At 40.1% G+C, this 25,113-nt stretch overlaps 2 protein-coding genes across 2 annotated transcripts in view; one reads left to right on the top strand and one right to left on the bottom strand.

The window, feature by feature from the left end:
* Nucleotides 1-12,845, bottom strand: part of b4galt5 (UDP-Gal:betaGlcNAc beta 1,4- galactosyltransferase, polypeptide 5) — a 40,260-nt gene extending 27,415 nt beyond the window's left edge. Inside the window, exon 1 of the mRNA XM_086069373.1 lies at nt 12,113-12,845. Coding sequence (XP_085925499.1) covers nt 12,113-12,218 — 106 coding nt within the window. The 5' untranslated portion in view covers nt 12,219-12,845. The remainder of the gene's footprint in view (nt 1-12,112) is intronic.
* Nucleotides 12,846-14,134: 1,289 nt separating this feature from the next.
* slc9a8 (solute carrier family 9 member 8) overlaps nt 14,135-25,113 on the top strand; it is a 26,507-nt gene continuing 15,528 nt past the window's right edge. The window contains exons 1-4 of the mRNA XM_086069732.1: nt 14,135-14,493; nt 15,121-15,305; nt 17,123-17,203; nt 17,967-18,025. Coding sequence (XP_085925858.1) covers nt 14,240-14,493; nt 15,121-15,305; nt 17,123-17,203; nt 17,967-18,025 — 579 coding nt within the window. The 5' untranslated portion in view covers nt 14,135-14,239. The remainder of the gene's footprint in view (nt 14,494-15,120; nt 15,306-17,122; nt 17,204-17,966; nt 18,026-25,113) is intronic.

Genomic DNA, 25,113 nt, shown 5'->3' on the forward strand with positions numbered 1-25,113 from the left:
CATGTTTTGCTGCACACACAAATAGCTCAGTGGCTGAATGACATCAGAAACATCCTGCGCACACAACAGCCCCAGCGGAGAGCTCACAAGCGACTTTTATCTCTGGAGTATTGTTTTGAAATCAACTCGACTGTATCACGTTATTAACCTGGGCATTAGTTTTACGCCTCACTGACCCCTTCAGCCGACCTATATGCTAGCTCATTTGCGAGCTCCAGTTTGTCCTCAAACACATGACCACTGTAACCATGGCAACAGTCACAGTAACAAAGGCGGGCCCAAGCCTAGTCAACAAAGGCTGGGATTCTCCTCAGGATGATTAGGTTACATAAATGATTAAGAGCGTCAACGTAAGAGCTCGAGCCCACCCCTGTACTCACTCCCAACGCTCCACGTAGGCCAGGACAAGCAGCGGACCGCCCCCTTCCTGAATCACCTCTGGTGCACTTGGTCGGGCCCACCATCGGTCTGTGGCAAGATGTCCCGACAATAGGGGTTGGACGAGGGTCATTTTACAGACACCACAGTAAAATACAAGGGAAGTTCTACTATGAGGAACTGAAGGATGCTGTAAGGTTATCTTGGTACACAGTTAGAGAAGTTGGGTTGTAAAACACATGTGGAAACTGGAGAAAGTTTCACATTTTTAAACCCATTTTGCTAAATACAAGATTACGAGAATGAAGGGTACAGTATACGTAACAAACAATGCTAGTTATCAATATAAAGAAACAGCGTGCATTATCTAGTTGTGAACTAACAGAATGTAATGATTAGGTCCCGACCGATTATCATTGCCCTTCAAACATCTGCCAAAACAATCAGCCGATTGGGCCAAATGCAGATTATTTTCTCCTTAAAATGATATAATCGAAGAAAACTTAAGTTTCCAAAGCTGTGAAAGTACCCTGAATGCACAATTTTGCTTGCCTAGCGTTAGCAACTAGCAAGTGTGTAGCATATGTTATTCTGGTTATTCTGTTGTGCCCCCAAGTGTCCTTTAAGCTGTTTAATGACATCCCAGTTGGAGTTAACTGTAAAACTAAACACTTGACAATAAGAATAACATCCACTGTATATTTAAATAAATACAAAACATGCTTCATTTTTAAAACATCGCTAACCTAGTGCTAACGCTAAAAGCGAAGGGAGGACCCCATTGAAATGTTAACCGGAAGTTAGCATCTACTTTGGGAGTGTTCTTCCTTCAAATAACGAATATTCACACACAAATGCTGTGGGAACACATACCCACAAGTGAGATGGTATCTCAATCAATTAATCGTGATTGCTATTTTTCCCAGCCCAATTATGTACTCTAACCATATACAGTACAGCAGTTGTAAACACGTAAGACTGGTTTAATTATTGAGACATAAATCTATACAATAACCCTGTATACTTCATGAAATTTGTTGATAAGGTTATACGGCCTTGTCATTCAAAGCAGAGTCAATCTTAACAGTGAAAGTTAGTGCGTAAGTGATACCCATTGAAAAGGAATGTGGGGGATAATTGTATGCATTATATACATTAATTTTTTTTAATAATCGTCCGATTAATCGGTAATTGGCCTTTTTTCTGCCAAAAATCGGCATCGGCTTAAAAAAAATGCGTATCGGTCGGGCCCTAGTAATGATACCTGTGGTGATGAGGCGAATGATGAGACAGATTGAGAGTGTTGTGTTGTAGTAATACGGGAATGAGGCTACTGAATAAAGTTTGTTGTGTAGCTATTTACTATCAGCTGTTCTTCGCTTGGAACTGTTACACTGGTGACAACAGTGTGTGGACTTTCAGCAGTTGGTGAGGTTGAACTTTTGCTCCAACCAAGAAGCTAATGTTAAGATAGCGCCAGTAACAGTAGCCGATACTTCCACCACACTAAAGAGAGGACAATGGGTTGCTGTTTTAGTTTTGTTTCCATGGAGGAGGACCACCCTTCCCAACTAACAGAGGTAGACTTTTTACCGACTGTATTTTCAGTATAAACTTTCAGCTATCGCAAGTAATTTTTGGAACGAGCTGCCCTTTTAGTCAAATAGCAACTACCTCACGGAAATACACGACCAGTTATAATTTGGAGCAAGCAAGCAGCCCGGAGAGCAAAACTGCAAAAACGGCTAACAAAAGCAGCTAGAGGAAAAGGCTAGCGAAAGGCTAGCGAGAGCAAAGCAGAGGGAAACAAGCAGCGGGACTCAGCGTCGACCAACTGCAGGCCCCCAGCTGTGGAAGGTAAGCGGCGGTTGATAACTGGATCCGACACTAGCTGCAACCACCACGAGAGGCTAACTAACTACATTTGCAAATTTCTTCCCATTTTTGTAAAAAAAAGCAGGCAAATATTACCACAGCAAGATGTTCCAAACTCAAGACTTTTCCTAAAAAGATCATACTGAAATAAAAGTTAAACTAAGTGACCAAAGATACAAGTGACTCGACTTACACTTTTTTGACATACAAGCTTTTTTTTTTTTGCTTCGACTTGCAAGTGCAAACTTGAGATACGAGGGCTATGTGGTGGTAGTGAACTCACAAGCAGCTCTCTGTTGATGTTTACTGTCAAAATAAATATAAAACAAACATAAATACATGCATCACTAGAGTCAGTTTAGCTTAACACTAACATAAATGGAAAATGCCATTTACAGTATATGCAAGCTAACAGTTCTATAGCTATGGTTTTAGCATTAAATCGCGATGCACAAACTGTTTAACTCATTACATTTTATTTAATTATATTATTAGTCTGTTTTATTAAGTACAATACGGAGTGCTAAAAATCCTGACTTTTTTGGTTTTGTGGTGGCTGCAACGGATTAATGGCATTATCATTTCATTGGACAAAGATAAATTATCTTTGTCGGTTTGTCCTGTCCATCCATAGATAGAAGTGTTTAGAGTTACTAGTGTAGTCATAGTATTAATTAACTCTTATCAAGGCACCAGTGTATTAGTATGAGGGTGTGCATATTTATTCAACCAGCTTATTGCATGTTTTTAGTTGAACTGTACAGGTTACAACATGTCACATAAAATGTGGGAAAAGCTTTGAAATGATTTATCTTAGTCTCATGTTTTTTAGCATAACAAAAATGTGGCATTTTGAACAGAGGTGTTTAGAGTTTTATAACCAGTAGCTTACACAGAGCAGAATGAATATTTCTCAGTTTCCAGTGTCACCAGCCAAAACGGCATGCACCGCATATCCTTCCTGTTTTGCGTGTGCGCACACAAACAGTCAATGAAAGGCTTTAAGAGGATTGCCCATGCCTCCGACTGACTCAAGAGTGCAATGAACTCTTGCGCTATTGATGTTTAACTAACAACTCTATTACAATGGAATTTTGAGTCACATGTCCTTGGCCTGTGCAAATGCACATTTAGAAGACAAGGTGTACTACACCAGCAGGCTGTCGCCTAGCCAGCCGCATGCAGAAACAATCGTTTTTTTGCCACTTTTGTTTATTAGTGGAGGTGTGTTGTTCCAGTCTTTCAGTGGCAAAGAGCAAGAAAAGTGTTATCACAAGCTCTCGACACGATGTCATGACTTAAAAGGGTCTAGCTTTCCCTCCCAAACAACAGACTGGAGCTCAGCCACAAATGACTGCCATTGCTGTATCCTTGGGGATTTTTGTTGCCTAGGTCATCATGGAAACAAGGATAGCAGAGGTTTCTATGGCTGCTGCGACAATAAATAAGAGTTAGTCCTAGTTGGGAATAAGCTGTGGGATCCATAGCAACTGTAGCGAAAATGTCAAACATTAGCCATTCATGTCCCGGCCACAAGAATTACAGTGATTAAAATGGCACCCATTAAACTCCCTATGGTGCCCTTTTCATGCCATGTTTGTTATTAGGCCTGTCGGTTAATAAATAAATTCAAAAAGTTTCTGTAAGAGGTTGCATACATTATCTCTCTTTTTGACACATTTGTTATTGTCATCTGGAAAGGAGCCATATGAGGCTGAATAGTTGGAGCTAAATGATCATTCAGGCAGCATAAAAGTTGGCCGGGTGAGAGAGACACACAACAGTGGGCCGTTATAGACGAGAGGGATGGCCAGAAGCCTCGGTGCCATTTTCTGCTTGATAAATGCAAAAAAGTCATTAGTGTGCCATCATGAGCACAAGTATTGCCACAGAAATCTGATGATCATCAACACACTTTAGTATCAAATGTGTAATGCAAACACTCGCCACTGCAAACACAGCCCATGACATCCAAAGTGCCTGAAGTCATGCCGCCTCTGAGCACCACTTGGCAAGTATCAACTTGGATAAACTTGACAAGGCTTTTAATGGAGGTCAGAGAGTACCAACTGGGGATGATTTGGGGATTTATGTCCTTAACAGTGGTGTCAACAAGCTAAACATGTGTTATTCATCAAGTTAACAAGGAAGCAAAGTTCAAAGTTAATCATTTACCATCATTAACTAAAGCCGGGTCATCCCAAAGCATCAACACTGCGGCTAAACACCTCTAGTCTTGTTCCATTTTTCTTCCATTGCAAAGTGCAAACTACAGAGCCTCGGACATACGTATCTGTCTGATCTTTATTAGCTTGTTCTCTTTTAGTAGGCTACCGCACCACCGCGAGCGCCAGTTCTTACCCAAATTAGGATTCAAATGTTTTTGAGGAAGTTAGGCAGACACATTCAAGAGGACAGATAGGAACAATCACATACTGTTACTGTATGTGCCTAACAACACATCAATCAGTGTGCCCAAGGTGTCTATAAAACTAAAAACATGTAACTCTAAATGAAATATGCCACGAAGACAGCAAATCTTCCTGCATAGTTTGAACATGTAGGACAGTGACTACACAGCATAAATAACAATATGCAAGGTATTTGGTACCACAGCAGTGCATGCTAATAGCGCTTTATATATCATTGCATTATGCTGCAAACATCAACAAACTTTGAACCCTAATAAAGATTGATCAGTCTATTATGGGTTTTCGGTGCGTTTATGCATTTATTAGGCCTGTAACGATAATTATTATATCAACTTATCATTCGACAAACAAAATGGACATAATAGTCGTCAACATTCAGTCAGTCACGCTGCTTCATTTGTTCTCCTATCGGACAACTTGCTTGCCACTGTGGGAGGCTTGGGACCCGCACGCACACACATACACAGACAATTCAAAGTAGGAGTAGGAATGCACGATAATACCGGTGGCAGATAATTATTGGCAATTAAGTACCCAATTTGACATCATGCAGATAAACCAGATGACAAAGAAATCCACCGACTTGCCGCGTTGGTCCATCTTTTGTGGTTGTGGCTCAAGTTGCGCCCAACTCCTCAACCCCTCCCCTCTCCTATGGTAGCGTCGCATATTTGTGATGTCATTATGCACGCGACCTCATGTTCACAGAAGAAGCATCATGGCGACATGGCAGTCGCCAGTGTGGTCTTTCTTTGCTGTGTCTACCCTAAATGTTACCATTGCAGTTTTATGTTAAATTTTTAAAACATGACTGTTTTGTTTTGGCAAAGTTACCGGTTGTCTTTGAAGCAGTGATGTCAATAAAATTCAGCTTCATGGTTCTTTACACAATGTTTCAATGTATTTGTACATGTTAGACTTATAGTAGGACTCAAAGTATATTTGTATTCAAATTAATTTTGCAAACAATTATCTTTTTACATTTCGGTTATCGACATCAGCACTTTCTAAATGATTGGTTTATCAGTATCGGTTGAAAATACCATTATCGTGCATCCCTAAACAAAAGAATAAGCATATGGGGATCTATGTTTTACGACGGCTGTAGTTGTTGGACAATTACAATGAATGGAGTAGAATAAATGAAATTATTTGTACAGCCTAATGTCACAATGGGAATATTTTGGATTACCGTACTCTTAAACAGGTTGTATTTTATTTGAATTATGATGCTCTAATATCTAGTCAGCCATTGGTGTGTGAATGTGAGGCATTGTAAAGCGCTTTGTGCATCATATGGTGTAGTTAAAAGTGTAGTTTCCTTGAGGATTTGTCATAATGTCTCTGAGTGAATCATTTACCTCCTCACACCTCTGTTGACAAAGTTATTCTGAGCAACAAATAGCCGAGTTATGAATACGGCATGTAAAATTAATTGGAAATCTTAACGGTTAACACAAAGCTAAATTTCACTGAGCAAAAACAGTTGTGCGTCAGTTAAAATTCTCCCCCCAAAAAGTCAGCCGGGTTAACTTGTATTAGTTTTTATGGGTGATTGTTCCCTCAGGGGTGAGTTGCATCACAATCAGAAATACTTGATTTTTTTAATAGTAGTCTTTCTTTAATATTAAGCAAACCAAGTAACTTCAAATGCTGGCTGGTGTGTGTTTACTCCCATGTAACATGAGTTTGAACGTTATTTGGTTTATTTCGCAGATAACTGCATCCCCACCCATAAGAGTGTGGAAACTTGTGCAGTGCAACCACATCATTTCAGTGATGTGTACTTCCCCTCGTTAACCGACACTTAAACAAAAAATAGAGTTGTGCACGATAAAAATCACATTAAAAGGTGGAAAGTTTTTAAATAATTTATCTTGGTCTCTCACGAAAACCTGTCATTTGAACAGTCAGTGTACAAGTAATTCACTGTTGGGCAACCTGAAACACACACCCATATACCGTACACCCGAAAATAGACTTTGAACAGCCTCTTTACAGGTGACACCTGAAAATAAATCATATGCGTGCTCTGTCAAACATACCGTTCCTTGACAATGAAACTACACTTCTTAAAAAAATGGGTACAAACAATATATGTAGGCAATGAATGGTTAAATATGCCAGATATACAGGCTTACATATATATACATACTCTGTGCATATACATATATATACACACACACATACATATATATATACACATATACATATATACACACACACACACACACACATAACTATATATATACACACTCACAAGGGAGGGGACTGGGTTAAAAGGGTTGATGGACTTGAAAGAGATGATAGACTTGAAAGGTCGCCTTTTTGATTGCATTATTTGATTTTTAAACACATCTAGATGACACTACACAAAACAATGGCAAAAAATACCCAACAATACACTTAATGCAAAAACACTCACACCCTATCAGTCACACTTTACCAAAGAGGTGCATTTGTGTAACATATGCCAGTTGTGCTTTGCAATAGAGGTAGTTTATTAAGTGTGAAATGATGCAAACTTTTGACAGTCAGCCTTTTATTAAAACCAAATTAATAATAACAACAATAAGATAATTTTTCAAAATGGTTCAGCCCGTCGCCATTACCCCCGTTGGTATTTTAGGGGCACTGACTAAAATGACACCAGTAGCAAAATGAATGCAGCAACAGTCACACAGTGGCATATTGAGATGTGATCATCACACCTACACACTGCTATTCAATGGAAAAATCCTCCTGTTCCCCAGAGACAAAAGGGAGCCACCTGGCCCGTCTCCGCTGCTCCGCTTTCCCCGGATGTGGAGGTGTGTGTGCAGTGTGCACGCATCTGTGTTCAACCCTATAAATAGAATTTGTGTCTTCGCTTTTTTTTTCTTTTTTTTTTGCACCAATGGGATTCTCTTATGTTTTAATTAAATAAACAGCTGCAATAAGGCACAGCTGTGGCCTGCATCCCCAGCCTGCATCAGTCAGCATCCGCGCTCTGAGGCAACACAGAGGTGGAGGTCTCAATGTACGAAAGTGTGTTGCAGCAGACAGATAGGGAAAGACCGGGGCAGCCCGTAAAAGGGGAGAGAAAATTTAACTAAGCTGCGAAAGTGGGCCATTCTGCACTGAAGCCACCTGACTAGCATAGGAAGCCCTGCTCAAGTCTGGAATCAACCCCCCACCCCCCAACTCAAGGAAAGTAGAGATCCCACTCCATGTCCTTACAATTTACCCATTAACTATGACTTACTTTGCAATGCCCTATGGCACATAATAAGAAATTGTCCCTATGATTTTTCACATCATATTACTCCAAAATAGAAGAACACAGAGCTGACAGCGTGTACAGTTGCCTATTGTCTAATGCTACAGAACAACCCAAATGACAAATATTCTGTCATGTCTGCTGTGAATACTTATGCAGAAAATTGAAAAGAACAAAAGCTGGGTGGACAAAATGGTCAATATTGAAACTTGTGTGAAAATTGCGTGTTTGACGCCCAGCTACCCCATAGACTTGTCATAAAAACATTAAGGCTTCATTTGCACTGGACCAATTGGGATTTTTTTCCGTTTCGTTATGTAGTCGTTCATGGTTCATATTACAAAAACAAATACAACTACTAATGTTTACGTAATATGCCCATGAAGACACACAAGGTCACGTGGTGCAGTATTTACTAAAATAAATAGCAAGGGCTCATCTCATTTAGCTATTTACAACAGGAACCAACCTTACTGTATGTGGGTTACTCACTAACGAGTAAAGTATCAGCTGTCTGAAAACTACAATTGCCTGATTACTTTTAAAATCAGCTTGTGAGTGACATCATATACACTGTAATCATGAGATTACAATTGTCGTCTCAGCCATCAACATCAACGAGCCCGACACCCTCATACTAGTCACTGGAGACTTCAATTTTGACCCTTTCGCTCCTCATCACAAAAAAAAAAAAGAATGCTAATATAATTACAAGTTTTTTTGTTTTTGTTTATCCATTTGAAGCACATCTGACCACAGGGTCAGAAACTTAACCTAATGATCAGTAAGCCTTGCCACCTCAAGCCTAAAGAAAGCTGATTATGTTGCTTGAAAGCACCTGCCCTTAAAACCTCAGCCCATTCGCCTGATGGTAGCTCCGCCTGGCACCCAGGGCGTAAAAAACTCAAGTAGCTTTTAGTAACAGCTGGAGAAACAGTATTGCTCCTGGTTACCATGTATAATTAATTGTATAGTGCTGCTGGTCTTTGTTCAGTTCTGCTCTAACCCCGAGTACTTCACGTGACCATTTCAGTCGTGCAATCAACACCCAAGAGGATGGAATTGGCCATGGATATGGGACTTACACAGGATATTCCTGTCACTAATGTGTCTTCCATATGAGAATCGATTTAATTATCGATTGAGTTATCCACAGCAGTGTAAAAAGTGAGAATGTATCAATCGCCATTTTGATGAGTAAGAGAAAAGTTTTCCTTGGTCTTTTCTATGGACGCAATAGTACAAAATCAAACGTGTTCAGCCTTAGAACATTACTCCCTGCCCCAACAATGATTATTATTTTTAAAGACCCTATCAAGCGAATTTGGAGATTTATTTTCCATTTCTGTGTTTGTTTATTTTATTTTTTGGGGGGGGGGGGGCAGTGACGTAATTGTCGACCTGAAAGAGTCACCCATCCCCCACTATATAATAACTTTATACCTTTGTTCGCCTCAGTGGATATCCGGTGGAATTGCTAGTTACTTAGAATTACTCAGCACTTTTCTACCACTGGCTAGTTGTGCTAACACCCAGAGAAAAAAAAATGCATCTTCCCTGTCACAATTTGCAGAACAGCTCAGAGTTGTTATTTAAAATTCCAAGCAATGAGGCGGCGCTACAGATAAGCTGCTGCTTGTCCAACGACCAAAAGGTGCCTCAGAAGTAGGGCTGAACGATTATGGAAAATTGCGAGGTCCTTTTCAATTAATTTTTTACCCAACAAAAAGTAACGATAATTAACAATATCAGATCTATTATAGATTACAGGATCTTAAGATAAAGGCAAATGAAGCCATTATATCACAGGGTTTTTTCGACTAGAATTACAGTTATAGTTACAATTTACCACTTCAACATATCCAACTTTTCATGTTGCATGAAATATGGCATGTAAACACTGCACTTTTTAAACACTGTATTTATCAATAAATAAATTCAATATATAAATTATACATATTTAAAAAATGAAACTTAATCTCTAGTGACTGAACTCACACATGCTTAATTAAGTGTAGGCAAAGTAAAATTATACCTGCTTATATGACGTAACATTTTCCGATTTTCAAAAACCACTAGCATTCTGTAGCAATCGTTGTGGGTTGGTCGCGGGTTGCGTAGTTTCCCATGGTCTGGGCGCAACACAGACTTTTGTTTTGGTAAGCTAAGCGCGTTCGGAGCTGTTGTATTCTGGCGTGGTTACTGCCGACAGTTACTTGCAAATTACCATTAAAGAGTTGTTTGTTCGCTGCTTGGCCCGATTAGTTCACCAATGCTACAATACTTGTACATTAAAAGAAGCTAAGGCGGCGGCTCCTAAATGACGGAGAGTAATGACCCGCAATAATCATTTCGTCCGTCCTCATTTTCATTCATGAAATCGGACGGCGCAACATATGGCCACAGACAGACCTATTTAGCCTCAAAATTTAGGAAAACTCTAATTTATCAGCCGCTGCTGCACACTTGCGTGTGCACTCAGTTTGCAAAACGCGCGACACTACGGCAGCCGAAAAGTCATAACTAACAACTGTGAAGTGTTTTCAAAAAAATCAAACATGTTAGACACTCGTCTCAGGGCCTCTCATGAGACAAAAAAACCTCACCAAAATGACGTGCACTTATGGCGCCAGGCTTTAGTTACAGCGGTGACGTTCCTGCTCCCTCTTTCTCTCCTACCGCTAACGTTTCAATGGGCATTTAAATCGCAGCCTTTCACGATTGCGTAATCGCATTTTGTCAAACCGCGATTTAATTGCAACTCGGAAGTCTGATAGATTGCAAGATAGCTCCTGGCTAGCATCTTTTGTCACAGCATGGAAAGCCCTGCAATGACCCGGTGGGATATATTCTAGCTACCAAAGGCTTTAAGCAAATATTTCATGGTCACGGCTTCAACATGTAGGGATGTGTATAGGCATTAGAAAATTGCATCACTATTTCAGCGGGTCGAATGTTTTTGAGAATGCAATGGCTATTTTTTTTCAATTTATGATTGCATTTTTTTAATCATTCAAATTTGGAAGGGCTGCCAACCGCACTTCTCTGTGGTGTGTCAAATTTAGAAGACATTTTCACTTTGCAGGGACTTTAAGGTCCACAATTTTAAATCTCTTTAAAAATGTGGTCACCGTCAGCCTTTTTTGCAGGTTTATTTAAATGAATGACAGCCAATGAAAGCAGCCTGGCTTTAGCATGAGTGCCTTGTTCAGCCAGCACAACAGGATATCCAAGCCATGCTGACTCAAGCAGTAAATGGGAAAATGCTCTCGCATGTACATTGTGCTTTTCTAGTGTTTCTGCAACTGGTACTTTGTAGAAGCATTTCAGAAAAGTTCCACGGAATTGTCAAGGGGAATAGGTGAAAGTCAAAAGTTTTTCTCCTGTTCAATGATTTTAAATAACCTTGCATCTGCCGTATTAATCCTCAAATCAGCAACTAGGATTGGCCCCCTCATATCACAGATGATAACAAGTGCTGGACCATGCCCGAAGATTAGAGGGCTTCATATGAGGGATGGATGAGATGCAGTTAATTAAAGCGATATGGCTGACACAGGTGCGTCCCATACACACTGAAAAAAAGCAAGCGATGGGGAAGAAATACGTAATTTGCGATGACACACATCCTCGTGACTTTACAAATGATGAAATTGATGACATGATCACTTGACTGTCGGTAGTCTCTGTGTATCAATTTGGTGTGAGAAGCTCATTTAGGCCAATGACTCATGGTGTAACCTTTCGCACACCAATAAGCAGCGAGTCGCGGTTCGTGTTTGCTTAATACACACATGGTCGAATTGGACCATTCAGCGGGCCTCTCAATTGAAGCCAAAATCATTTTGAGCTGTGTAATAATAGTAGGTAGGCCTGCTAACATGGGCTGGATTACAGTAGCAAGTAGCTCTATTATCAATATAATCTAGTAATCACAGCCTATTGTTATTATTTATTAGCATCATAAGTATTATGGGATTGAGTTCCATCCAGTCGGGAATCATCATCATAATCATCATCGAGATTGGGGATCTGACGAGGATCAGCCCATATAGGCGCATGTCTCCACTCCCAATTGCTGTCACACATGACTTAACCAGCCGAATAGCTCACACAAGAGAACAGCAAATGAAATATTAATAATAAAAAAACATTACATTTGACTTACCGATGCCAGGAGCGGAGTAGATGAAATACAGTGCCGAGGTAGAAAGCGAAAAAAGGAATAAAAGCCCAAGGTATGACCTTCTCCGGAAACGCAAATGTGTCGGCATTATACAGGCAGCAGAAAAGCACACGGGTGGCACGTTTGTGTTATCTATACACAGCCAGCAGACAGAGCGGTTCCGATGTGTCCAGGTGCTGGAAGATTCGGACAGCGGTCCGCAGGCTTTTAACGATCCGAGCGGTGTGGCGGTGTCGCGCTCTGCGGCAGGTGGCAAAGAGCTCACGTCGATTTCCTCCGCAGGTTGACAACAAGGTTCCTCCGGTAATCAGTCCAGTCATACGAATTCCATTCCTGGCAAGGGGTGGTTTCGGCTCGAATGGCGGCTAAAGTCCGAGGTGGAAATCATAAAAACACACGCACACTCTCACACACACGACAGCGGGTTTTGAAGGCGACAGAGCGATCGCAACCCGGCGGCCTTGTCGTTTTTCAGTGCTGGGCCATCATTTGTCACGCTGGCTGTACGTCGCTGATGGAACTCGGCCACTCCGAGTCCTGAGCTCTCCCTCCCAGCCTGCCTGCCTTCCTTCCTTCCTTCCTTGCCTGCCTGCCTGCTTGCCTTGCCTTGCCGTGATGAGCTTTTCCCGCAGGAAAATGAGCAGCGGCACCTCAGTGGGCGTAGACGCCGAGCAGCACTGCAACGTGCCTTTAGCGTTATCCACCGTACGCGGAGGGGAGGGGGCGTGCATTCGCACTGAAACATCCAGTACAATTTACCCTGCCTTCATGCACTATGGGAAAGATGAGTCTTACCACTCGGAAACTCTTAATTACGACTGAGTTCTGTTCATGTGATTGTGTAGTCACAGCAACATTGTGTATGCTACGTAATTGTGTAGATTCTAAAAGAACCTAATGTGCTAGCGGACGTTAACGCCCTTATAAATGTTAACATTTCTTGCCATTCACAAATCCTTCAGCGCTCCCCGCCATGTTGAAACTTGAATAGTTCTCTCAACTCGGAAACTCGGGTATCAAAAATAAATTCCCAGTAGTCCAGTACAAAATACAACATGAGGGGTGTTCACGTGCAATTTTCTACTCGGCATATGGTATATACCATAATTTCGATAGCACATGAAGGCAACATTTTTAAAACAATTATTATTATTATTATTATTATTAAAAGAACACTTTGTAAGGTAAGGGTATTTTATTGCCTTCTTAGGATGGGTCAAGACCGTCACGCCATACAACATCAACATGAGGCCAGCCGCCAATGTATCGTATAATATGGATTGTACTGTATTGTAAACAATTTCAACGTTTTGCGCCAGGACTTTAAAAACAAAACAAAAACTGAATTACCACTCTTATTTGGGTTCTTGAGTGTCTGCTTTTCATGAAGCCTCAGTATTACAATCATTGTACACTTCCGTTAGGTCGGCACAGGCACATGACTACAGACGTCATTGCAATGGCTTATGGGAAATTGCGTCCGTCGACGGAAAACCTTACATCTTAATCACTTAATCTAACACTTAATAATATATCTATCTATCTATCTATCTATCTATCTATCTATCTATCTATCTATCTATCTATCTATCTATCTATATATATATATATATATATATATATATATATATATATATATATATATATATATATCTATATATATATATATATATATATATATATATATATATATATATATATATATATATATATATATATATATAAATATATATATATATATATATAGATATATAGATATATAGATAGATATATTATTTTTTTATTTTATTTTTGCCATGTTGAAACTTGAATAGTTCTCTCATATATATAGATAGATATATAATTTTTTTATTTTATTTTTGCCATGTTGAAACTTGAATAGTTCTCTCAACTATATATATATATATATATATATATATATATATATATATACTTTAAGAGCAAAGCGCCATTTAGCTACGTTGTTCTGTTCACTACGCATGCGTGTAAAAGTAGAAACTACAACTCCCATAAACATACTAAGGAAGTGGAATAATAACAGACATGGAGCTGCTGACATGGAATTGCCAGTCTTTTTAAGGACAAACATTCGTTTTCTTGTTTGAACCGATGTGTACAATAATGGAAACCACTAGAGTTCGCGTTTTGTTGTTATTGTTTGCTTTGGTTATTTACCCGTGCTTGTCAAAGCGAACAGATATTGCAAAGACTTTGGATGTGCACGAGAGAAAGAACGCGGAAAGGGACGCTCTCCATAAGGATGATTCTGTTTCTGTTTCTGAAAACCAATTTTCATCGACCAAACATGACTTTCAAGATGCTCGTGATTTACTCGACCGACCCCAAGACATTGCTGCTGTCAGGTTTGAGCTTATGTGCTTTGTGGAGAAGCTTATGGGTCTCGCAATGTTACTAAAAAATAAATAAAATAAAAGCATATAACTCGATGAACGAAATTAATTGAAGGATATCTTGCATTTTTGTTAATGTCATTGGTAAGAAACCGTCACAACGAATTTGAACTCTCGCGTTTGAGATCACAATAAGAGGCCATTGTTGAATTTGACGAACTAGCGAATACCGTAGCTGTTCTTTTCAAAGTACATATATGTATTTTTTAGTGCTTATCCTCCTACCTACCTGCAAGGTAAATAGAGATTTCTGCCAACAAAACAAGTCATTTTGAAAATATTTGCTCTGTTTGATTGGTTAAATGCAGTCAAACGTCACTAATAGTTACATTGGATTGGGTACAGTCATCTGACACAAGTGTGTGTGATGACCCAAAATAGATCACGTAAGCAGTAAGTAATACCTGTAGATAAAAATATAAGTAGCGAGCAAAATGTATCTCAGTGTAGTGTAGTGAAAGTAAATACTCAAGTAAATGTAAAAAAAAAAAAGTATGTTGCATTAAAACTACCCTGACAAGTACAATGTTAAGAAGAGTTTCTTGAGTAACTCATAGTGCTCTGCTTTTCTCCTTGTAGCAAGAGTAATGGCACAGAGAACCTTGCAAATGAATCCAACCACTCCACAATATCATCATCAACCAAGCCAACAATGCCAGCACCGCCAAACCCAAAGGCCATTCTGCCTGTACAAACGGGAGTCCAGGCCCAAGAAGAAGAGCAGTCCAATGGGTTGACCATATTCTTTAGCCTTCTAGTTATTGGTAGGTTGCTTCATTGTGTTCATCTCTGTTGTAGCCGTGAGCAACAATATAGTCCAGACAGGATGTGTAAGTACTTGGAGCATACAGGGTCAAGAGGATTAAGTAATTCAATCTGTCATGGATATTATGGTCTTTAAAATGTACAATTTAGAGTTTTTGCAGGCACTTAATACGGTGACACCTTTAAATAATGGCATGCTCGATGTAGGATTTTGCCCCAAAATTTCTTTACAGTAGACACTTTATCTATTACCTTCTAATTAGCAGATTAACACCTTAGATTTTCACAATGGCTACTCCTGCAAACCTCTGGCCCAATAGTTTTTATACCGGATTGGGCTTTGAATTCCCATTCTCGTAATGATCTATTCAGCCGCCTTATTTTCCTAGGTGATGATGGTCTATTGTAGCTACAGAATGCTCGCGGAATGTGAACGCTACTCTCCCAAGAGCATTCACGGCCATCAAAAACGTTTATTTTTTTTAAATCTCTGTAAACATCGCTAATTGGTTATGACGATTCCAGCCTCTGTGCCATACTTGCCAACCCCAGCTGGAGTCTCACAACTGACTGTAAGCAGGGCCAGGTTTGCCAGATACTGCGTCAAATATTCCCCACAATATGAACTGTTTACCTCCCTGTAAAATCGGGCGATTAGCGGGAGAAGTGTGTTCAAGGGTTAAAATTTGGGGGTCTCCAGCATGAATCGGGAGAGTTACAAGTGTGCTCTGTGCTGAGTCTTCAGTCATAAAATTGTGCTCGTACAAGTGCGCGCAGCGTGCATGTGAAGAAGGGGGTGTGCAGTTTTATTTTGCAGTTACACGAAACACATTTGAAATTCAATTTCCTACATAGAGCAGCTTTAAATACTCAAAGTAGGGGTGCACCGATCATAATTTTCCGGCCGAGCATCGAACCCCGATCTTTTAAAAAGTCTGACCTGCCGATCTCGATTTTTGCCGATCCAGGTTTTTTTTTCATAATAAGCAGCCACCTTCAGTGTTCCAATCTTGTTTTATTGGAAAAACATTGAACAATAATTGTGAAATAATGCTTTTTTTTTTTAACTGCACATTAAGTATTTCTCTCAAATAAAAATAAAAGCCTATTAGTCATCTAAGCAGAAGAGAATACTTTTTCAGACCTCTAAGGAGAGTGATAAGATCGGTCTATTTTTAAGGGATCGGTCGATTACCGATCCCCCAAAATGAAGGAAATCGGGGCAGATACATTTTTCCAGCTGATCGATCGGTGCAACCCTAACTCAAAGACAAGTTCGGTGTACAGTATCAGAATTTCATTTGGATACAATATTACCTATAAATGTTATAAGAACAGGGGTGTAGAAATTCCATTGTGGATAATTTTTCCCTGACAAAGCCACAGGGCCTCTCCCTTGGGAACCTCACCTCGGAATTTCTAATGATTGCATATGTTTGTCACATGTAAATCCATGTAATGGACTTAGAGGTAAACTTGGGTCAGTGAAGCACTGACTCTATTCCAAAGATTTTAGTTCCTTTTAGCATAAGTAGGTTGCAGGATATGCATTAGGGTGAGGCTGCCCTGTGAATGGCTAATCAGGATACTCAACAACTTCACCCTCTTGGCAAATAACCTAATCACCAGTTAAAAATACCCCAGATGATGGCTGACCGAATGTCAAACTTGAAAACGCTTGGTATCAATAGGCAAACAGATGACGTCAAACTTGCTTACTTATGCTTTTTTCATACAATATAATAGTTTTTTCCCCCATCTCTGTGAGGAGCACCACGATTCATTCTTTGCTCTTCCCTCCTATTTGTTAACACAGGTATCTGCATCATCTTGGTTCATCTGCTTATCAAATTCAAGCTTCATTTTCTTCCAGAGAGTGTTGCTGTTGTGTTCCTTGGTGAGTTTCTGTTTAATCTGACAAAACCATTTCCCCTCCGTGACCGATTGACTTAAACACAGATGTTTTGTTAGTTTTTTTTAATCTGAAAAATTATTATGCATTATGCGCCCAATGGCACACTCACACAAACCCAAATTTGCTGCAGCATTAAGACCTTCACTAAGTTTTAGCAACTGCCTCATAGTAAAAAGTGTCACGTGAGGTCACGTCACGTTTGTTGTGCTACCTCAAGTCCAATCGGCTTTTTTTGTACCCTATGTATGATTTTGGTAAGTTGCACTCCCTCAAACTCAGTGTTGCATCTGTCTCGAACCCAAAGGGCTTTTCCTTTTTTGTCCCTCGCCCCCTTGACTGCATTGAGATGTCAGCGTGTTTGGAGCAGGACTCTGCTGAGGCGAGATAACAATGTGCGAACAAATCACAGAGACACTGCTTTTCCTTCCTTATCTCTTCCCTCTCATCCACTTATTGTCTGCCTTCCTTCTCACCATCCCAATCAATCAAACCTGTCTGCATATCTGTAACGCTAAATAATTTTGATGCTTACATTTACAGTTTCGCTACTATCTTGCTCTTTCAGTGCTCTCCACACATTTTTGTGTTTCCTCGCCGTTTGAGCGAATGTGAATTTAGTGAATGAAACCTCTGAACTGTCTGCTTGCCTCTATTTCGTGCTTCATCTGCATTATGGTTGAATTGAAACGCTCTCATATATTAAAAGTGGTACTGTCTTTTGTGCTCTTGTCTCTATGTTCTTTAGGGATTCTAATGGGAGGATTTATTAAGATCATTGAGTTCCAAGAATTGGCCAACTGGAAGGTAAAGTTTAACTCATTCTTAATGTGTATATGTTTTTGCATTTACACGTTTTGTCCATTTTTTCAGTCTCTTTTTTTTTTTTGTCGGGCTTTCTTAGCCTTGTCTTGAGTGTTTGTCATGAATCTTAGATTTCCGCTCTTGATACCTGCCCACGATGTTTGTTGCTCACTCATTCTCCCTTAGAGCCCTGCCTGTACCCCCTATTGTTTTTCTTTTGGAGCTTGTAGCCTTTAATTAACATTCCTCATTCTCTTCTATTGAGTGAAATAATGAATGAACAAGAGAGAGAAATAGAGAGAAAGAGAGGAGGGAGGGGACAGGTTATGTCAATGTTTTGTACACACAGGGACCCATTGTGGGGTTTTTTCTTTTCTTTTTTTGCGTTCTACCTAGGGCCCCTCAGGGTTCTGTGTAGTCATTGACCCAGCAACATGAGCCCCTCAAATCCTATTCCGTCTCGAGTACCTGTGTTCTGAAATCCCAAAAATATTATCCCATAAACAGTTTGGCAAATAAAAATAGTAAGTATTCCACAAAAAAAGAGTCTCCAAGCAGTTTATTGCCACTCTCAGCTGAAGGTTACTGTCACCGAACCACATAGTAACTGCTAGCTTACTGCTAACATACAATGGGAAAAGTCTATGGGCACACAGGCTAACAGTTAGCATCTATGTGGCGCTGCGGTTACTCTTTAAGCAACGGCTACATAAAAAGCAACGCATGTAAACAGATAATATAACAATAATCACAGACATATAATCTTTATCCTCTGCAAAGAAAGACCAATGTTATTGCTGTACTGAGAAATTGAAAGAGGAGCTGAGTCTACAATCCAGTACTGTTTATCCGTGTTGTCTTTTACTACCTACCCCTAGGTCTCTGAGGCGCAAATACTAGAATGAGCAGCAAAATGTTCAATGAAGTAGAACTAACAAAAAATGTTTTAATTGTCTTTATTTAAAGTTGCTCGATGTAACAATTTGCCCAGAATATCTTTACAATAGCCTTTTTATTAGACCATTTATGACTGAAATATCTTCTAATTAGTAGATTGACACATAAGATGTTCACAATGCGTACGCCTGCAAGCCTCTGGTCAGTAGTTTTCAGACTGCATTCAGGTTTGAATTTCACACCCTCTGTCTGTGAATGTGACGTCATGTGCGTATTGCGTACGTGGAGAAGGGAGTGTGCAGTTGCACTTTTCGGCCACAGGTGGCAGTAGCAAATAGCGGTTCAAAATTCTATTTTCTGCGTTTAGCTGCTCATGTCATTAATGTATGGTTTTTTAAAATATATTATCGGGTGCTATTTTTATTATTTTTAAATGGCCATTTAATTTAAAAAAATGCATTTACAAAAATATTTTAGTTGTTTTTTTTTTTTTTTTTTTTTTTAGAAGGCTGGAATGGATTAATTGCATTTATATTCATTTTTGCTGGTTTTGAGTTACAAGCATGGTCAAGGAACAACTTAAACTCTTATCTCAAGGCACCACAAAAAAAAAAATCATCTGCAAAGTCTTCTAAAATTCACCGTCATATTCAACGCAAGAAATCTGTTCCCTTAATTCTGTTTTTTAATGGATCTTTTTTAAATGAGGGTTTAGACAGTATTCTCCTTTATGCTTGTAGCTACCCTAGAAGAAAGCGTTTTCTCTCTCGCACTCGTTCTCTCAGCGAGCATGTTTCCAAAGTTGGCCCATTTTACAAATCTATCAAGCCTGCAGCATCGCTCCACAAAGCAGCAAGGGGGGTGTACAGGCCCCCGAGGCAGCCGCATCCTGGCATTCTAGGCTTTGCCCTTGCCTTTCCCCACCAATCTGCTTTCTTTGCCCTTTTCTGCAAACTCCCCCATCTGCACTTGTATCCCCACAGTCCAGCGCATAAAAAAAAAAAAATCCCTTTTGCATTCTTTTGGATTAGGAATTCTCTCATTCGCCTTGAGGTCTGGAAACTAGAAATCATCAAGCTACATTAGTGAATACAATCTCTCGTCTCCTAGTTTAGCTGTCTCTTTGTCATGGGTTTTCTTCTAACGAGTGTGGTGTGTTTCGAGTCCCAAAGGGCAGCACATGCTCCCCCACCCCCCACCCCCCACATTAGATCTCAACAGAAAGAAGAGCCAAACACAGAGAGAGCGGTTTTAAATGTGTTTTCAGGGCCCTTCCTTCCCCCTCATGTCACCGTGGAACTTTAGTGGAACTTGAGCAAAAATGTCTCACTCATCTCCATCCTTTGCCCTGCTTAGACTTTTGCTGTGTTTGGCACAGTCCTCTTTAGCCCAGTAAGGCCTAAAGCGCCTGGCAAAACATGCCCTTGAAAACCTGAGTCTTTCCTGGAAATTCAATAATATTTAAAATAATTCAGCTCCTGTAGCAGATAGAAACATAATTCCCAAAACATTTTAGATCTTACACCTGTGGCGTTCACACAAACCTAAGTTGATTATTATTATTATTATTATTATTATTATTATTATAAGCCTTCAATATTTTAAATAAATATCAACAAACAAATGTTGCATCTGCGGGTATATAACTCCATATATATTTATTTACCTTCAACATTGGAGCGCAGTTGTAATAACCTCGGGGGGGAACGAGTGGTAATTATTCGTCGTCCATTCTGTTACGAGGTCGTCCAAATTTTCAACATCCTCATTGTCTACAAACATATTTCTTTAACAGTATGTCACTGTCGACTCGTTACACTGATTCGAATTCCTCCCTCCCATGGCGTCATTTATTTCATAACTCCCGCGAATCTGCGTCAACCATAAATGCTCGAATAAAATTCCAGGACATGCTACGAGGCCCACGTCACCCTCTCGTGCGTGTTTTGATGCATTGAATCGGCTAAGGGATCAAAAATTGGTCAAAACAAAATGACATATCCTCTCTCCCGGCTTTAAAGGCAGAAGCGCGGTCACGTGCTCCCGGCCTTGATGGGTTAAACTGTGTTTTCATCACAATTCTTTGTTCTTTAAATGTAATGATTTATTATGTCTGCAACATCATTAATTACAACCTGTTCAGTCCCTCACAAATTCACATGCAGGGCAGTCTAGCGATGACCGATTTAACAAGTATTTATCCGTATAAATAAATTAAGACATTGCCGACCTGGCTGCAAAAAGCAGCGTAAAAGAAAGCAAAATAAAAGCAAATCAAAATACACACACAATACAATGCAATATAGTTAAATATTTACAATATAGATTATTGATCATAGCACTTTGTGAATAAAAGGCTAAAAAAAAAAGTGCAGCGATTGTGTACTTTATCCCTCTTTTAAATAATGATACTAAAATGAACCAGGTGAGTTTTATTACCAGTATTTGTTGTCAAATGTTCCTTTTCCATTCAGTCATTTTTCAGTTCAATTTAGTTTTTTTTTTGTTTTACCTTTTAATTGTTGCAGACTATCTTTATGTGTGTGCCTAGTCACTCCAGCACACATTCTTTTATTTTGCCATTAAACTTGTGCACGCATGCAGAATTATGGCTGTCAAGCTGCTGTGCATGCATGACATACCATCCTCAGTCTCAGATGTTAATGTTCATGTTTGACCTTTCACTTTCCCTGAAAGGCAACATTCCGGTAGAGCGGTAACGTACACAAATTTCTGAATGGCTGCTTTTTCTCGCACCCGAATGAGGACATATGCAAAAGAGTAGTCGGTCTCTAACATAACATTCTCTATATGCAATCCCCATGCTTGACCTACTTTTTAATGGCTTCAGGTAGTGTAGATTTGTGTCGACATGCTGTTTTGGGGTTTAAGTCCCGAATAAGTTATCGAATAGACAAAAATTAATGAAAAAGGCCGAAAATTCAAGTCTTTTTTTTTTTTTTTTGTAATTGTGAGCAAATAGCTTCTCTGTTAATTTCCAGCAGCACTGTATTATTTTGTCGTCATTTTTTAATTAGGTAGCCCCTTTTTCATTAGGTCTGAAAAAAAAGTTTTTTTTTTAGTTAGTTACCTGGTGGCAAAGCAATTGAATGGGTTCTTCCTTGGCCCACCATGCCAGATCGCTGCACTATGGTGCATTTCGGTTTAACATAATCCTGGTAGCGTAGCAACAAAGAAATTATTTAAAGGGGAAGTCAACCTTAAACATTTCTTGACAATAATATGATATGTGTGACCTCACTAGTCTAAACATTAGGGGTGTACCAAAAAATCGATTCTCATTTAGTACGATTCAGAATCGATTTTAACTCTTTGACTGCCAGACGTTTTCAGAAAAGGGATGCTGTCAGTGCCAGCCGATTTAAGCATTTTGACTGATCTTTCAAGGTTCACAGAAAATGTTCTGTTTGGACTACGGAAACACACATACTACCAAATGAAAGATTGAACTTTCATCTTTCATTAGAAAAAAACCTTTATTCCGTTCTTTAGTAATCAACAATAGAAAATGGTTAGTTTCATCCGAATGCGCTTGTTTTGGACCAAAAGTGAATTTTACACTTCTTTTTGTCCATGAAAGAATGAAAAAGTGTTTTTTGATAGCAAAATACGTTTATTTACATTCAACAGTGTAACAATTTGACAACAATTTGGCAAACTATTTACAAATGTGTGCAACTGTGGTGCTATTTACAATTATGTGGATGTTTCAACGATAGTTTTTCTTTTTGTGAAACACTCCCCTGCGTGCAAGGAGACGCAACATGATTTGCACAACAGATTAGTTTCACTGCGATTGCCTCTTCGCGTGCAGAAGCTACACTTTCTTGCAGGCCGTTTTTTCCGGGGAATAGCAAGTATATACTGCAGTGTGCGTTGCCATAAAGTCTAATATCAGGATTACGTTACGGTGGTGTTACGTCTGGCTTCCTCATGTCCTTCAGTTGCTATACCGTGTGGTAAGAGATGTTCTGATCCATCTTATCCACTCCATTCATGGTGGCATCGTAGTCCAGAACCAGTGTCTTCTCCGTGATCAGACTGTACCCGCTCCTCCGATGAATATGCATTGGACTCGGGGTACTCTTCATTGTCCGACCGAATGTCCGCTTGTGCAGCTCCGGCGTTAGCAGCGCTAGCCGGTGAGGCTTTATGACGTGAGAATAAAGGCCGCGTCCAACTGTGGCGTCAACCTCGGGATTCACCATCATCATCATCATCAATGTGCATTGGTCGATGCTTTTCGACAACTCTCCATCGCCCGATCGAATCTCCGCTTGTGCAGAAGTACCCGGTCGGTTGTGCTGCGCGTTTTCCGGCGTTAGCAGCGCTAGCCGGTGAGGCTTACTACGTGATCATAACGGTCGCGTCAAGGCTTCCAACTTTGGCGTCAAGCTCGGAGTCATCATCATCGTCGACATCAATGCGCTTTTTAGTATTGATCGATGCTTTCCGTCTTTGAAAAAAATGCTCAAGCGTGAGCTGCTTGCAACCGGTCGCCATTGTTGCATCATCAGCCATTGTCTCCTCAACACTCTAGCTCCGCCTCACGTCTTCTACTGACGCCCACGGTGGGCGGCCCACCCAACCTTGTGCAAAGAGTGTCATCGCTGCCATCTAGGGGCCAAAACGAGTCATTAAACTAACTAGATCTGCTTGATACTTGATACACAGCTGCCCAAGGCTTTCCTCCACCCGTTTCCAAAAAAATAAAAAATAGTGATCGTCTTTTAACGTCCTCGGCGCCCCTCCGTAGGTTTTTACTAAACGTTTTATAACGTTTATGGCGGTCAAAGAGTTAAATGTCCCAAAATCGATTTTATTTAAATAATTTTATACTGTCTTCCCTTTGTTTGTGTATGCCTTTATTGGGAGCGCTGTTCATGTTGTACCTGATTTGGCCACTTAGGGGCAGTGTGGTTCCACGCGGTTTGATACACTGTTAAGTTGTAGCCACATTAGAGAGTAGAAGGAAAAAGTCATGATCAAGTTATTCCAATAAAAGTTGTTTTTTTGCTGCGTGGAGCCGTTCTTTTGAGTGATAAAAGTGCCGCGAGTAGCGCATTTGCGTGTCAGACTGGAGTAGATCATTACGATTCCTTGACCATCTGTAAATTGAAGCAAAAATCATTGTCATTCAAAAAATCGCTCCTAACCGAAAACTGATTCTGAATCGGATTGCACACCCAAAAATCGGAATCGAATCGAATCGTGAGACATTCAAATATTCCCTCCAGAATATGAGTTTTACAGCAAAATCCAGCCATTTTTATCCATCTCGGGGGCAGTCCTTTTGCCATTTGCTGTTGATTTAAGATGACATCTCTGTTCCTCAGGGCTCAGGCTACGACCAATCACAGAGCCCCTGTTTTCTGAAGCTGACCTGTGATTGGTTGTTACCTGAGACCTTCACAACTATGATGTCATTTTCACTCAACAGCAATTGACAAAATGGCCGCCTTTTGATATTGATAAAATGCTGGATTTTGCTGCTTAACTCATATTCCACTAACACAATATTAACCAGAATACTTTATTTAGACTAGTGGGGCTGCATAAAACATATTATTGTCAAGAATTTTTTGGGGGGGTTGACTTCCTCTTTAAAAATAACCTTGCACAATGTGTGCTTTGCTCAGGTATCAAAAACTCAAACTATGGCCTCCTTCACCACAAGGGGTCAGTTTCCCATCCCTGTTCGTCATGGGTGTGCTGTGCCTGGAGCTGATGACTGCAGACTGTGTTCGCCTCCATCTGCTCGTGGGGTCATTGGGCCACAGAGGCTCGAACAAGCTGTCAAGACTGCTGCCTATACACAAAGGGAGAGATTGTTGACTCGCTGGACTAAATATGGACCGGCCCTCTTCGATCTTTCTGACAGAAAACTGATACGAATGTCCAGTCAGCCACCACCCAGAAATAGATTGTTGCTTCTTTTGCTTCTAATGCACACTCTGTATTGAGTTTAACATGCACTAAGAGGAATAATGGACATTCTGCTGCACAGTTTGTTGCTCGGCCCCTTCTTGCTCAATTTATAGATTCTTACATCCACCTTCACGTGAATGCAATGCTTGGGCAGATGATGCATGTGCATCACATCCCCTTGCTAGTCTGTATGCGTGCGTGCGTGTTCATAGTGCATATACAGTAAAGTCGTTCATGCAAGAAGA

The sequence above is a fragment of the Leptonotus elevatus genome, chromosome 2 (assembly GCF_054856555.1).
Source record: "Leptonotus elevatus isolate MCC_2025b chromosome 2, RoL_Lele_1.0, whole genome shotgun sequence".
Lineage (NCBI taxonomy): Eukaryota > Metazoa > Chordata > Actinopteri > Syngnathiformes > Syngnathidae > Leptonotus > Leptonotus elevatus.